Source organism: Scophthalmus maximus, chromosome 12 (genome assembly GCF_022379125.1).
Source record: "Scophthalmus maximus strain ysfricsl-2021 chromosome 12, ASM2237912v1, whole genome shotgun sequence".
NCBI lineage: Eukaryota > Metazoa > Chordata > Actinopteri > Pleuronectiformes > Scophthalmidae > Scophthalmus > Scophthalmus maximus.
In genome coordinates this window covers 13662716-13678650 of record NC_061526.1, presented here as the reverse complement: position 1 = coordinate 13678650, position 15935 = coordinate 13662716, and the positions used below count along the sequence as shown (strand labels likewise).

The 15935-nt window shown below is 43.0% G+C and overlaps 2 protein-coding genes across 8 annotated transcripts in view; one reads left to right on the top strand and one right to left on the bottom strand.

The window, feature by feature from the left end:
* Positions 1-2858: 2858 nt before the first annotated feature.
* bcat1 (branched chain amino-acid transaminase 1, cytosolic) lies at positions 2859-15815 on the bottom strand. The gene is made up of 12 exons (XM_035649513.2): positions 15271-15815; positions 12956-13056; positions 12419-12518; positions 10191-10385; positions 9418-9528; positions 9195-9314; positions 8950-9110; positions 8486-8628; positions 8283-8368; positions 7757-7897; positions 6856-6930; positions 2859-3665 (listed from the first exon to the last, which is right to left on the bottom strand). Exons 3-12 carry the CDS (start codon positions 12446-12448, stop codon positions 3627-3629), a joined length of 1101 nt encoding a protein of 366 aa, XP_035505406.2. The 5' UTR covers positions 12449-12518; positions 12956-13056; positions 15271-15815; the 3' UTR covers positions 2859-3626.
* The window catches only part of LOC118319197 (lymphoid-restricted membrane protein), a 32488-nt gene continuing 30498 nt past the window's right edge, over positions 13946-15935 (top strand). For 5 of the 7 annotated variants that reach the window (XM_035649418.2, XM_035649404.2, XM_035649428.2 and 2 more), the window contains exon 1: positions 13947-14096. The gene's annotated coding sequence lies outside the window, so the exon portion shown is untranslated. Of the gene's footprint in view, positions 14097-15935 lie in introns of all 7 variants that reach the window. The other 2 variants (XM_035649398.2, XM_047335971.1) reach the window with 1 other exon arrangement.

The window sequence follows — 15935 nt, the reverse complement described above, 5'->3', positions numbered from 1 at the left end:
TAGGATTCTGGGAGAAAAGCTGAAGAGAGACAAACAGACACACTCACACACCCACACACGCACACACAGTTTGATTCTAATTGGGCCGACCTAAAGCCACTGATATCATCTGCTATGGTGTGAGACCACAATCTCACCCAGAGCGACCGGCGGCCTCTGCAGTCACACCGCCCCCGACAAGAAGGCCGGAGGAGTGAGGGAAGGAGGAAGGGTAAAGGAAAGACAAATAAAAGACAAACTGGCCCGAGAAAGAGGACGGAGGAGGAGGAGAAGGGGAAAGAGCACGACGACGACGACAACAACAGCAACAACAGCAACGACAAAAACACAGAGTGGCGCCGAGTTCATTAATTAGAATTTCAAATTGGACAAACTCAAGATGACAGCGTTGCACTTGTCAAATCAGATCATGCCCCGGCAGGATGAGAGAGAGAGAAGGAGGCACACAGCTCAGAGCCAAATACCACTCTTAGTAGCTGAATGGGTGCCATCTCTCTCTCTCTTTTCCACTTCCCCTGATTACGCCGACCGCCTCCCCTCTGCCCCTGCGTGAATGTCACGGCCGCCTTAACAAGAAGTGACAATTAAAACATCATCGGCGTCTCAAGGCTGAGCGGGGGGAAGCGGGCCTGCCGGGGTCCCCGGGTCCCTGTGAGGGAGGGAGAAAGGGAGAGGGAATACAAGAGATGGACGGGCTGTGGGGAAATAATAGCATGAGCTGTTTTAAACGGAGAGACAGATACTTTGGCAACACGAGCCAATAAAATCAGTGAACTGTACTGTGAAGATGGATGTGTGTGTGTGTGTGTGTGTGTGTGTGTGTGTATAGCAGGACGCACGTGCCATCTATAAGGGATGGAACAACTCCAGAACATATGGTTGACACCTTAAACCACTGTGCGATGTCATCAACATGCAGCACTGTGCGACGAAATAGGACAAAACTGTCAATTTAAAAATACAGCATATTCGGGAAAAGACAATATTTCAGTTATCTTGACACCGTGTGTGCGAAATTACTGTAATGATCGAATATATTGAGTTGTCTGTGTTGATTCATTTGCAAAAATTGTGTGTGTTTTTTCTCAGCCCTACTTATAACACCACGGCCCTGTGACAATCCTGATCTCTGTGAAGCATGTAATCATGTAATGGTTTTTTGTTCATACTTTTTCATCGCTTTCTGTACGTGTACTAAATATTCCGCCCCTCCCATGGGTGTGTGTGTGCGTGTGTGTGTGTGTGTGTGTGTAAATGTGGGTGAACAATAGCAGAGATTTTAATCCAACAACATAACATCACCAGCAGCACCGCATCCAAAATTCTGGCAAACATGTCAAATCAGATCAGTGTCTAAATTCAGACTGTGTTTAAATCAGCACATTGTTAGTGTTTTCATCAGTTCATCAGAATATCAGAACAAGCAATTGTCCAATCAAAACTATAGAAAAAATATCTAAGAATAAATTAAAGCTCTCAAAACCATTTCAGAGATCATTTTTATTGAACTGCTCGTGAGAATTTCAGTGGAAGGCAATGGTAAGAAATCTGCACCTGAGCATAAGACACTGAGGTTACGTGCTGCGGTAATCCCACCATGCAGTGGCCTAGATTAAGCAGGCTGGATGGGGTTTGGCATTTTCAAGTATGTGCTGTGTTTAGGTGTGTCTGTGTGTGTGTGTGTACATACACACTTGAGGGGCACCGCACCAGTTGTGCCAATGCAACACAAGGATGGAGCTGCCGCCAAAATGAGCTGTCTTCACAAAGAGCCAAAAAGTATCCAGCCCGCCACTGTGTACCCCCTTGCACTGGCACATAAAACACACACACGCACACACACGCACGCACGCACGCATGCAGGCAGGCACGCAACAAAATTCAGGATAGAAGTTTAAGAATAAAACTCAGGAGGTAGGTTGTGTCCACTTCCAAATGCATGCCTCATTAACTGTGAGTGTGTGTGTGTGTGTGTGTGTGCGCGCGTACATGTGTGTGCGTGCAGAGCCAAGTGCTCTCTAGTTTGATGGTTCCAGGTTCTCTGTGTGTGGCAGGGAAACGCTGCCTCTCCACAGCATCATTAAGGAGTGTGGAAGTGTCTCTTCAGAGTCTGGCTGTGGCTCCTGAGAGGAGCTCCCACTCCTTCATCCTGTCCAGACGTCCACTGGTCCTCCACTCGCCACGCCGCATCGAACAAACCTGCACTGCACCAGACTTCTGTCCTGTCCAGCACAGGAGGTTTATCACGTTATGTTGATGAAAATATAGCCTGTCCCAATGTGGGACCTGTGTGTGTCTCAGGGCACCTGAATGTGCCCTGCGTTTATTGTTGTGTTCTTTCACCTGTCTCATGCACATCTGGACTCAAATTTGTCTTTTCGAGGATTTGTCCTCAACATTAGACTCAGTCAATATAGAGAGATATGTTGGATTTTAAAAAAAACGACACCATCCAAAACCTAAATACCTTACTGTATTTACCCTTTTTGAGGTAGCAGTTTGACTACTTGCTCCAATACTTTGGTCCATTTGTAAGCAATAGTTTAACATTTTGGGAAATGAACTTATTCCCTTCCTTGCAGGGGGTTAAACGAGCAGATTTGTACCACTCTTTTGTCTGTATGTTAAATATGAGCCTGCTATACTTAGCATAGCATTAAGACTGGAAACTGGTGGATACAGCCAGCCTGAATAAATCCAAAGATTTTTTTTTTAAATGCACCTTCCAGCAGGTCTAAATCTGATGTTCCGAAATCGTGAAATTGTTTCTCCAAAGTCCGACAAATGTGAAAGTTATCGGCATGAGTGTTGTTGACACTGGTTTGTGATATAATTTACTAAAAGAACATTGACAAAACTTGAGGTCACTTGTTATTTATTTAATAGTATCAAGACTGTGGATAGTATTCTGTCCACAACTACTGATTCAAAGATGTAACAAAATGTAACTGCTTTCATAACCAATCTCCAAAATCCATAACAAATGATCATCATTGAATATGAATAACGAAAACTGCAGAGTGATGTAAAGCCAAAAAGACTTGGGTACAGTATATTGTGTCAACTAAAACTGAGAAGAAAAATTTCCCTCCTAACACACCACATAAAAATGTCTTTTAAAATGTAAGAAACTTTGAGAAACTGTGATTTTTCAATTAATCCAGACCCAATTCCCTTCATAGCTGCTTTGTAACTCTGACATAAGTAATGTGAAATTCTCCGTAACTCTTAATATCTTCTATTTTCCTCTTCACGTTGTATCAAAGCTTCAGCAGTTTCCTTGATGTTGGTCGGAAAATATGACGAGAAGCAGCAGAGCAAGTCACGGTGGCCGAGACACTGTAAGTTATTGTGCGCTATTGCATGAGAACTTTGCTCACTTTTTGTTAATTATTTTGGACGGTTGTGTTCTGTGTCATTAATTTGAGCTAAAGTTGTATGACTTACTCACAGCGGAGCCATTTTTGGCTACAACTCTGGCTCCTCAGCATATTGCAGCTACACTGTAAATATTGCACGTACATTGTTTGCTTATTACTGTACAAGTGTGTCTTTGGTCGTTTGCCAAACAATAACAACATGATGATAATGATGTGTGCGTGCCATTCTCCTTTACAGTATCACAGCTATACCAGGAGGGTCCAGTCACTGGTTGTCCGGCCGTTCTGAAAGAGAGCAAAGGTCATGAGAAGGTCACTTGACAATCTTTGGTCCACTGGGGCGGTGCAAAACATCCCTCGTGTCGCTAGGCGCTAAACTTCTCTCGAATGCCGCCGCTTAATTGCGAACAAAAACACAAATCAAAAAAATGAAATCAAATATCCGCGAGCAAATCTGCAAACTCAGCCTCCGACAGAAACACAACGCAGCCGAGGAAGAGGCACCATAATCAAAATCAAAACAGAACGTTCCCAAATCCGTGACAGCTGCGGAGACAAATCCAATTATTTGCGTCTCATGTCGCAAATTTGTTCTAATGGTCGAAGTGAGAAAGTAAATAAACGCCTGCGAAGGGGAAACAAAAGAATGTGATTTCTAATTAACTTGAAAGAGGAACAGCAGGGCGACTTAGCAAACCCATCTTTCATCTGCTGCCTCAGACCACTCATTTGTTTGTTGCACAATGTTGTCTTCAAGACGGGCAGGGGGGGAAGAGTGTGTGTTGGGGGGGATAACACTGTGCTGCTTCCCTCCAAATGAAATGTCAACAGATTTAACAGCGCTGCGGAAGGAGCGAAGCGTTTTCCAGTGTTTTGTCGATTTTATTGTTCATTAGGCTTTGCTGCCGCCCCCCCCCACCACCACCACCGCCGTCGCCACCAGCACCCCGCAAATCTTCATCCACCTCCTCTCCCACTTGTTCGGGGCTTCATTTGCAGCATCTTGGCTTTGAAGATCACAAAAGGCTGCGGCAATAATTGGGTTTGTGCAATTACAGCGAGCTTAATGAGAGAATCCAGGAGTTTGTCTTGCCCCTATCTCCCAACTCTCCACGCTCCGCCATTAGGCTGACAAACTGCCTCTCTCTTCTGTCGACCAAAGGAGGATGTTATCGCACGTAAAGATGCGGTCAACGCATTCATAAGGCGCGTCACGCATGCACACGGGGCCTGGATGATGGATGGAGCAGATAGGCTAATAGTCTGCCTCTCAGACTGACCAGCAAGAGGAGAGAAAACAAGTGCAGAAGAGGATGGGAAGTCAAGAGAAGGAGAGGGAGACAAAGGAAAAAAAAGGAGAAAAAGATGCCAGTTAAAGAGATAAGCCACAACAGCTGATAAAAGTGTTTCGAGGATGTAAAGGAAGACGGGAGCTTAGACCCAAATCCACTATCTAACACTGAGTGGTGAACTTAGTGGACTTGGTGGCCTGCGGCTGTCACAGCAGCCGATGCAAATCCAGTATAAGTTAGTGATTCTGCTCTGAAAGCGTCAGAACTTCCTTCAATTTTTACACAATCAAGAATATACGTAGTAACAGTCGAAAAACCCAAGCGCAGCATATGGCGACAGAAAAAAAGACCAGACGATCAACACCTACAAGTAGGTTGTGAAAGCTGATTCACAGATTTAACAACTTTCAAACAGGTCTCGATGGATGTGAAACGTCGAGCTTTCACGCTAACTCTCCTGGACGGATACATTCCGTTTCACGCAGTTCTTCACTGAAAACTAAACTTATGGAAGCGCTTTTCAGTTCACAGTTTCAGCATTGAGATTGTGTCTACAGGGTTCAACGTTTTTCACTAAGCAGTAAACCAGGAAAACATTCAAGTGGCAACCCACCGTGACGTCACGCATTGGTTTGTCCTATTGGACGGTACCAGCTGTCAATAATGTGGTATCCACACCCCGATGCGTACGGCGCTTTATCGTCTATTTTACTCTGTCTGAATGACACCATGATTTACGGAAAGACACATTGTGCTGTATTGAAGAAGACTTGAAACTAGCGATTGAGACCATAAGCTCCTCAGGAAAATGTTTACTGACGTTATAAATCAAGTGAGAAGCAGAGTCATTTTTTCCGTAGACTTCTATAGAAACTGACTCCTTATTGCAACCAGGGAGTGGCCATCTGTCGGTGATTCCAGAATATACCGGTTTTAGGGACTTCTGCATTAGCTTCAGGTTACGGACCCCGTGACTATGTCCATTTTTATACACAGCCTATGAATACATTACATACATGGCGCTCTCGACACAGAAAGACACCGACAGCGTCAGTGATACTAATCCAGTACAGGTCAACTCAGGACTCGGTGCCATGGAATTCTCTTTATTGTTTGCATTTGCCATGGCCTCTGATTCAAGGGGCGCTCTTGTTTGTTGAGTGTTACTTTTAAGGTTAGTTTTATGTGTTTTATGTTAAGCTATCTGCTAAACATGCACAACTCATACTGTTGAGCATAAATGGATTTCTGGAGAGAGGAAAAACAAACCTTTACGAAGGCCTTTCCGCCTGATTGTGATCTCAGCACGAAGTCCTTATTCATTTCAAGAGAGAAAATGAGCATCACGTCTGAGCCCATACACCCCGACTAATAATCGCCTCATTACACGGCACAATAACAGAAAGTCCTCGACACATAACGCACTCATTAACACGAATCAAGCCTTCGGCGAGGGACGTTATGAATCTGTTTAAACGTACAGAGGTGGAAGCCTGTGGGCAATATTATCAAATCATTACTTATTACCTAATGAGATATCTCACTTGCAGGCAAAACAATGCATGTTGTGGTTTGTTCAATAAATAAGGACTAGTGGGAGGGGAACAAATGGTAATTTGATCTAATTGTGTTACGTAATAACTGCTCACATAACAGTTCTGTGATTAAACTATGGAGGCGCACTACACGTTTGAGGGGATATTTTTTGTTTGGTAGGTTTCGCTCTTCGTCAACCATATTTTCAATTTACTCAGTCGGTGAGTCTGTGTATTTGTTCACTGAAGCCTTACTGTGGGTTTGTAAAAAAAAATGAACAAGGCTGACATGTGCCGAGGTAAACACACTGCAGGTATTGTCATCTAGGACTGTGACTACTGCCCCTCGCACTCCCACCTGATGTTTTCTATTCTTACTTTTCATTTTCTCCTGCAGTCACAACACTGAAGGCTTTATTTGAAGTAGTCTGTTACTGCAGGAAAACAGAGTCCTGAGGGTGACAGGGCTGTAAAGGACACAGATGTTCAAACGGCTGTTCCTGAGCTCCCAGGAAACATCTGTGGGTTGTGTGCATGTGTGTGTGTGTGTGTGTCTGTGTGTGTGTGCGTGCGTGCGTGCGTGCGTGCGTTTGTGTGTTTGTGTGTGTGTGTGTGTGTGTGTGTGTGTGGGCGTGCGCATCCACCAACCTGTATATCTGTCAGTTCCTTTACTATTTGTGAAGTCAGCAGTGAGGTTTTATCCTGACAGGGGATGTGCAGTCTCTGAAAGACACAAAAACACAACACAATCTAACTGTCGCAATATAAATGAGAAGATGGAGAATATTAAGTAAATATATATATGACAGTATATTATATATTGGATTAAAATGTAATTCTTGAATGTGAAAAAAAATATGCTTAAGACAGCAAAACTTTTTTTTACAGTGTAACTGAGATAAAAGGAGCCAAACTATTAATTAGAGGAAAGTTTAACTAAAGAAACTTGAAGTTAAAATGCTTTTCAAAAATTCAAACCACTGTCACTACCTGTTGTTTTTTCTATTAAAGGTTACAGCCAGCGGCAGGTTCGCTTAGCTTGGCATAATGACTGGGGCGAAAAGTGAACTTGGCTCCATCTGAAGACAAAAAAAAATTTGCCTTCGGGTGCGTTTAAAGCTCACTGGTTTACACGTCACATCTTGTTTGTTTAATTTGAGAAAAGCTGACCTGTAATAATTCAAATCAGTTCATGGCAAACTATTTCTTGGCTGAGTGCGGTAACTTTGAGTTCACCATGGGGTGAGGTTATTATATTGATTTCTTTTCTTTTCTTTTTAATTGTGTGTGTGTCTGTAGCCTTATATTTACTCATCTATCGAGCTTTCGGAAAGACAGCAAATGAGCATTCTTTCCAAAATACTGAAATATTCCTTTATTGCATATAAAATAGATGATATAAACTATGCAATATAGAGGAGGCCTAACAATATTGTATACTGTACTCATTTACTCATTAACTATATTTCTGACAAAAGAAGTTCGTTCTTGAGACCAAAGTAGTTGATTTTATCTGAGGAGAATGACTTTGTCTGCTCCTCTTACTCACCTCTCCCTGGTAAACAATATGTCCCACGGGGCAGATCACGCAGGCGGTGCCGGAGCCAAACATTTCTTTGACCCGCTGCTGCTTCAGAGCGGAGCACAGCTGGCCCATGGTGAGGTAGCGCTCCGTCACCTTAAACTCATCCTGGGAGAAAGAAAGAGACGAAGAGACCAGAGGCAAATTTAGAAAATGTTTAGAAGATGTTTTGTCATTTGCATTAATGTATCACTGAATTACTCAACTAAAATATTGGATTGTGAACATCAGAAGCAAAGTGTTCGTCCAGTCAGATGTAAGAAGGGCTTGTGTTGATGTGTGACTGAAGGCAACAACTGTGGGTGATCTATGGTATAGTTTACTTTACTTGTTATTCATCAAGCCCATATTTAAAATTATCCATGATTTTTACATCAAGATTCATTTGTTGTAATTGCAAATATTTCTTCTTCTTTGAATTTCTACACAGACATGCACCTAGTGTGTGTGTGTGTGTGTGTGTGTGTGTGTGTGTGTGTGTGTCCTTTCTCACCCATTTCCTGGTTATTTCCAAGATGCTCTGTCGGGTTATCCCCGGGAGGATGAGGCCATCAAGAGGCGGAGTTGCAAGCTCCTCCTCTGAAAAACAACAATATATGATTGAAAACAAATCAACTGATAAATAAATGAATAGATATTACATTTCATTTGATGTTTGTACTATGCACATGAATTCTGGTATTGGTGATGACTGACCCCCATCCTCATTGATCCAGTGCAGAAAGATGTTCATGGTCCCTGCCTCGGTGATCTGATGGTCCTCTCCATACAGCCACAGCACCTGCTGACACCCATAATCCACTGCTTCGTACTGGGCGGAAAGGCTGCATCCGTAGTTTCTGCAGGAAATCCAAATTTAAAACAGTTGCAACTTCTTTCGTTTCTTTACTCAGTTACTGTACTGTCTACATCGGTGCACGCAAATGTTACACAGGAGTAGGTGTAGGGACAGTGAATATTTGACGCCTTTATTGGAGGAGTACTGTCAAAAGCTCGATTGTTGATGCATGAATAATAAACTACATACAACTAAACACCAGCTCATGTCAGAAAAATCGACAATAACTTTTTAATAATGAATGAAATTTAAATTTATCTGTAGGGTTTCTGATATTTTACTTGAGTGTACTGGTGGAAACTAGTGAAAAAGCACTACTCACCCTCCCATCTTGCAGTCTCCCGTCCCTCCTTTCCAGGCCCGAGTGTACTTTGGGTCGGCCCACAGGGAGAGGCCCTCCGCCTCATTGTTGAAGTAAGAGCCAGCTTGACTCAGGATCACATACAGCAGGGCATGTGCGGGCTTCTTCAAGCCCAGAGTGGGCTGCCATGGGCGCATCAAAATGTATTTTACACGAAAAAAGAAATAAACCCTCCACAAATGATTGCATCACGTTTTCCTCCTCACCTCGGTGCCTATGAATGTCGGTCTAATATACAAACTGGCTGGGCCCGAGTGAGGAATCCAGTCCTGCTCGATCTCTATGAGTCGCCTGATGCACCCCAGCAACTCTGACTGGTCAAAAGCCTGTGAGAAGAAGAGAGGTTTTTTTTGTGGGTTTGTTCTTCACGGTCACCTACCCTTGCACCGTCTGTCCATCCAGTCAAACCGTTCCGTTCATTCATCTCACAGGCAGGCAAGCTCTTTTGGCGGAGTTGGCCATGCGGTCCAAGTTGAGCGTCGGCCTGAAGAGGCGCAGTTGGTGGTCATCCCCGCGGTACACCTTCAACCCCTCAAACAGCTGATGAGGAGAGGAGAGAAGATTCAGGATTCAAGATTCCTTTTATTTGTCATTTTTATGCCCCCACATGAATACGAATTGTGTTTCACACATCCACCGGTCAGTAAATAAATCAGTGCAAGACAGAAGACTTTAAATTGTAAGCTCATAAAAACGTTAGTGTCAGCAGAGGCCGCTGCAAGCATCGGTCGCACCGCCATGTTCGTTTTACGCCGTAATAAGAAGAGAAGAGAAGAGAAGAGAGGACAAAAGAAGAGAAGCTGGATTCAAATCAGATAATGTTTGTGTTAATAAATATATCACACCCGCAGATATATTTATATCATATATCAGCACAAACATTAAAAAAAAAACGGATAACCCAAAAAAGAATTCCACTACATTTTTGGGAATAAATTAAATGATTTCAGGTTTAGTCCTACAACAAGAGTCTAAATACATCTAAATAAAAACAGCATCACAGGAAATAGCCTGTAAAATACCCACCATGTTTTAGTTTTTATATGTAGACTAAAATTCCTTCCAGGTCTCAAATTGGAATGATAAGTAATGGTTCCTAATAATTATTCATTACTTTTACTTTCTCAGCTTCCCTGCTTACACAAGTCCACTTTAACTAAGGAGAAGGTAGAAGGAGCGAGGCCACAGTGTGGCCAGTGCACCTGGATGCCGTAGTGCAGCGACGAACAGGCTGGGTGGAGTGACAGGTTGCCGAAGGGCTTGATGTGCGGAGCCTGCCAGCCCTCAGTCGCGCTCCACTCTATGGTCAGCATGTGGTCGGTGAAGACGCTGCCGAAGCCGGTGACGTCTGGTTTGGTCTGCAGGGCGGAGGACAGCTGGATAACCAGGTCGGCTGCCTGGGTCACACAACATAGAGCACAAGGGACATTTCAGAATGAGGTTCAATGCATCAATCAATCAATCAATAACCTACCTACCAACCGACCTACATACCTACTACCTGTCTATAATATCTTTCACTAATTATTATTTTGTTATACTTCACATCATTATTGTTTCAGTTTTGGTGTAAACCCGAATGAAAGACGTCTTTTTCCACTCCCCCATCTAGAGGTCAAAGGTCATGGCCGGATAATACATGGCCCTGAAGTGCAAATAACAAAGGCAAATGGGAAAACACCTTAAGCAAAGCACAAATCAGAAAAATAACGTTCTCGTATTTGTCATTATGTTTTTAAATGTGCCTCTGTGTTTTGTGATTTTCTGCAGTGTTATCTCATTTCTGGGTTTTTTTATTGATTTGGTGTTGTGTTTTCTTATTTTTCCTTGTGTTTTTTTAATTTGCCCGTGTGTTTTCCCATTTTTTCTTTGTGATTTGCATTTCAGACAACAGAACTGCATTGAATCAGCATCGAAGGTGCTTGAATCGTAGTCATCCGGTCTCCGACTCCACTGCGTGCCCAAACTACCGCTGTAGTGATTGCAGGTTGAGAGAGATGAGTCATGGTCTTTCCTGCTGTTCTGGAACACTGGTTTACTGTATATGATGATTCTCTCACAATGACGCCTCTTGCTGGCCCACTGTTCAGTTCCTTATCAGTTCCACTTGGCTGGGATTAGACCGGCCCTTTATCCCCTACTGTACCGTCTTGTGCAGAGGGTTGCTTGTCACATAATCCCAGATTACAGTACTGGGAAGTGGCGGGCGACCACAGCACTGTGTGAAAGTGGTAAGAGAACTGTATTTTCTTCTACTATAGTTTATGTTGGTTTTTATTCCTCACAGTTAGCGACATTAAATATCCCAAATACATGAAGACTCAATTCTTTAATTTTCCTTTTTTGTCTTTTTAAAGAAGTTGGCTTTCTTTGATACATTGCTCCTGCACCATCAACCTTTTCGGTATCACAACTGGCACATTAACACAGCAGGAGTCCCGGAATATTGGCACGCTGTACTCAGAATGAGCTAATTCCCTCTTTAACGTTTTACCTGCATCCCTCGGTTCACACACGGTTCAGCCAGTGTCTGGACGGGATTAAGTGGCTGTAAATGTGAACTTTGCTGAATACCTGTCATTCTTGTTGTGTGTATAAAGCAGTAGTGAAGGAAGTCAGAGCAACACAGGGCTTCAAATCCAAATATAGTATGCAATATCTTTTTTAAATGTTAATCTTTCTAATCAACAGTTCGAATAAGAAAATGGACAAATCACAAGATACAATTTACAGTAACCAACTCCAAATTTAATTTTCTTTCAAGAGAGAGGAAAGTTGTGTGTGTGTGTGTGTGTGTTCACAGGTCCACCCTAATCTCTACCTGAGCCTGCTGTCTACTGCTCAGGCATCCAGGGTCAGAAAACAAGCAAAGCTCCAGCTACTTATCGTGAGCTGGGAAAGTGGATTCTGCTGAGCAGGCTGCACCTGGAGGAATAGAAGAGGACGGAATGGACGGAGTGGACGGAGTGGACGGAGTGGACGGAGTGGACGCCGTGTCCTTTGTCCCAAAACATGGCGACAACGTGGGACATTATTCTGTTTGAAGGGAATTGGAGTTCTGAGTCAGTGGCCTCAGAAAAGGCTCACTCAGGCTGACAGTAAGCAGACTTGTAACAGCTGCTGGGATTCCCTTTCTCATGTGTTCGTTGTCAGGATAATAAGGGAAACTGCTGAATAACTCGAGGCCTTTTCCAGCGCTGCTCTCGGCAGCATGAGGACAAGAGGCAGCGTTGGAATATCTTCAGTGCGGAGCAGCAGGGTGGGGTTCTGAGAGTCGGGGACCCAAGGAGCCATCAAGATGCTGCAGCTGGTGCAGCAGTTGAGGGTAGGTGCTCTTCACTCAGATTGGCATGTAGCCCAGTGCTCTCTACAGCAGAGGCTATGCATCCAGCATACCGTCACACCTGTAGGTTTAAACCTGTTTCCTTACCTTAAAGCTCGGAATGCTGCCGTCAGCCATGGGTGTGGACGGGTAGCCGCTTGCCTGAAGGCAACTCTAAAAGTTTGAGTTGTGAAGAAAATACTTATTCCTGTTGAAAAGAAAAAAAGATACAAAAGAATATAACTGCTCTGTAGACCCTGTGGAATTTTTTACTTTGTTGAGTTTGTTCAGATTATACGTATTGTTATTCCTCTCTGACAAAAGAAACATCAAGTTTCAGCTCAATGTCAAATGATTTGATTGAATTAATTCATGAAGTTCATGACAGCTCTTCTTCTAGCCCTTATTTTATCAACTGTCACATAGCGTGGTGAAAGTCAAAATGTATATATAGGATTGTACTGCAGGTACTTGCTGATAGAATCACTGTTAACCACTAGCCTTCACAGTCAGGGTAAACGGTGACACTGCACAATAATGGCGTCCACACAGCAGCTGTAAGTACTGTAGGTCTGTGTGGAACAAAAATATCATCACTCTGACTCAGATACTCTTCAGCATGGGTTATTAATATTATGTACTCACACTCACTGCCAGATTACAGCACGGCCTGGGTCACCTATGTTTATCCCCAGCGATCAGGTCATCGGCGTTCTCCTCGACTACTGTCGCAGGGACAGAGTTACCTGTAAAGCAGGACAGGACATCTGACTCGAGGCTGTGATGGAAATCAAACCGGCAGTGCCCCTTTAAATTCCTCCTTCTAAACGGCTTACAGGTGAAACTGGTCACATTGTTGTTGCAGTGACACCAAACCTCCAGATTAGCAGTCAGTGGCACAGTTGTCCCTGTCTTAAAGGGAATTATTCTTTAATTGGTTTTGTATTTGTTTTATCCAAATGTTTCTTATTCTTATTCTTATGCTTCTTCTCATGCTTCTTCTTCTTCTTCTTCTTCTTCTTCTTCTGATTTTTCTTTAGTCTTATACTTCTTCTTCTACCTCTTATCATCACCATCATCATCATCATTGGTATTATCATCATTATTATCATCAACATCATAATCATCACCGTTACTATTATTATATATTTCACCATCATCATTATCATCATTATTGTTGTTGTTGTTATTATTATTATTAGTGTCATCATAATCATCAGCATTAGGGCCCGAGCGCTAACAAGCGGTGGGGGACCTATTGTAATCACAAAAAATATTATCATTATTATTATTATTATTATTATTATTATGATGCCAATAAATCGCACATTTGAGGCGCTAAACCATTATTTGCACATTCATCAGAACTGAGGAAAATGTTGATGTTTTAGGGGTTTCGGGCATGGTCAACCGACTCGTTATTATTATTATAAGTAGCAGTAGTATGAAACTTAGTCATGGTGGTGGGGAGCAGGCTCGTCCTAGTTTGTTTTCATTTGTCGCACTTTGAGGACGTACAGCAGTGAGCGCCATCGCTCTGTTGGGTGCTGTGTCCGCTTCCGGCCGCGGGGGGGCGCTGCAGTCTCGCTTTCCGACACTCTTGAACACTCACCAGAGGTCTGAACCGATTCCTGTGGTCTCGTGCGCCTACACATTAACCAGTGGCGTTCGCGTTGTGGACAGTTGACCAAACATTTCGTCGAGGGTTATTTTGCCCCGACGAGATTTACAGGACAAAACACACTCACACACGCACAAAGGCAGTTTGACAGAGTAACACGAGAAGGTTAGTGGGGTTTTTTTATGACTTGGTGGTCAGGTGCAAATGATTGTATGGGAATTCCATTTGCACTTGCTGATTGATTGATTTTATTTTTAATTTTTAGACATTGTATCTTATTCTGTAGATTTGTTTGTAGACCAGTTGCGGTCATATTAACTGTTATATCCAGTTCCAAACCGTTGTCGCAACTGCAGGGAACTTTATCGGCGAATGATTGCGACACAGATGACATTGTGTTAAATCGGTGACGCTACTACGTTAATTAGCTCGTCTGCACACCTGCGCTGCATGTACAGGGATTTCTATGGATGAGATGTCTCTCTCGTATGGAACAGCTCGTGTGGTCGGGGAGAAGCCGAGGTCGAAACCCCCGGCCACTTTTTGTTTTCACTCCTCTCGAACCTTGCATTCATTCGCTCTGCTTGACTTCCAGCTCTGATCACCGGAACCTCCCATTGTTATTCGGGTGCAGTGTTCATGTTGGCAGGTATTTTTGATTTAGTCGTTAAGACTAAAATGCTCACTAGTTTTAGTCACATTTTAGTCATGTTTACCCTTCATGGTGTCGGTCGACGAAAACTGAAAACTGTTTTAGTCGTCATGACATTTTAGTCGATTTTTAGTCAAAATGTTTTCTCTCTTCAAAATAAGTTAGAATTGGGCGAATACAAGTATTGGAAAATTGAAATCCTGGTGGCAGGTGGTATCATAGTGTTGAAATTCATAAAAGAACATTTCACTCTTGACACTTTTACTCATGTAATATCTGAATTCATTTCCTTATTCTTTCCCTTCTTCAGAGAAATCTGTCTGTCAGTCACATCTCGAGAACCGTTCATCCTCTCCGTCCTACGCCTGTCATGAGAAAAGTATAATTCAATCTAAACTGACTAAGCATTTTCGTCCCCTCTCATCTCGTCAACGAAAACAGAACATACATTTCGTCATCATTGTCATCATCGAGGATCCATTTTGAGCTCGTCATCGTCTCGTCTTAGTCCTGAAAAAAAAGGTCGTTGACGAACAGTTTTTTCGTCACAGTTTCGTTAACGAAATTAACACTGTTTGGGTGGAGACCCTTTCTCCTGTAAAGGGCCATTTCAATATTTATAACATCCTTCGGGGGTCGTACCAAGTAGCTGACCAACATTACATTATTATATATATATACACTAACCTCTCTAATGTCATGGCTGTGACTCCTTGTCGTTGGTGAGGCGTCTGATGTCAGATGGTAGTGATGATTGATGAGGATGATTTGGGTCAGTCAGTCTTGAGCGGCCTCAAGAACTGCCCACAGCTGGAGGTCGTCCCAAACAGAGTTGCAAACTTCAGTAAAGGTAGAGGGAGTGTTGTTGTGCAGAGCTTGATGTTTTGCAGCACAGTGGTTGTCAGACTGGTTCCACAATAATATATATTTGCATGAAATTCACGTCCCACGCAGCTTTTCCAAGGTTCAGATGGGCATTAGCAGCAGGATGTTTGCTCTTGCAGAGTAGGGAAATGAAAAGTGTTACCCTGGTTCCGGTTTGGATGACGTGCCACAGAATGCGTGCATGGCGTGCGTTCACAGCAGTTCCTCCCTTGTATCAAAGTGATCCCACATTTAAAAATGTCTACATGGTCTGTATTTGTCATGTCTGTTGTTTTATTGAGAGAGAAACTGGACATTTCTTCAGGTGTCCTTGAGTGTCATTCCAAAAAAATCCTTTGCCATATAGATAAATCACTGATAGTTGATTTCTATTGCTCCAAAAAAACGTTTTGCGACTACACTGGTTACAGTAACAACAATATCAATAAAACAAGCCATTAAATCACTGTGATATGAATACTGTGGAC

Coding starts and splice junctions, on each gene's coding strand:
- bcat1 (XM_035649513.2), bottom strand. CDS start 12,448: ATGGCTGACGGCAGCATTCCGAGCTTTAAG. Junction 9,315..9,417: donor CCAAAAGAGCTTGCCTGCCT/GTGAGATGAATG, acceptor TTCTTCTCACAG/GCTTTTGACCAGTCAGAGTT. Junction 8,369..8,485: donor CTGGATCAATGAGGATGGGG/GTCAGTCATCAC, acceptor GTTGTTTTTCAG/AGGAGGAGCTTGCAACTCCG.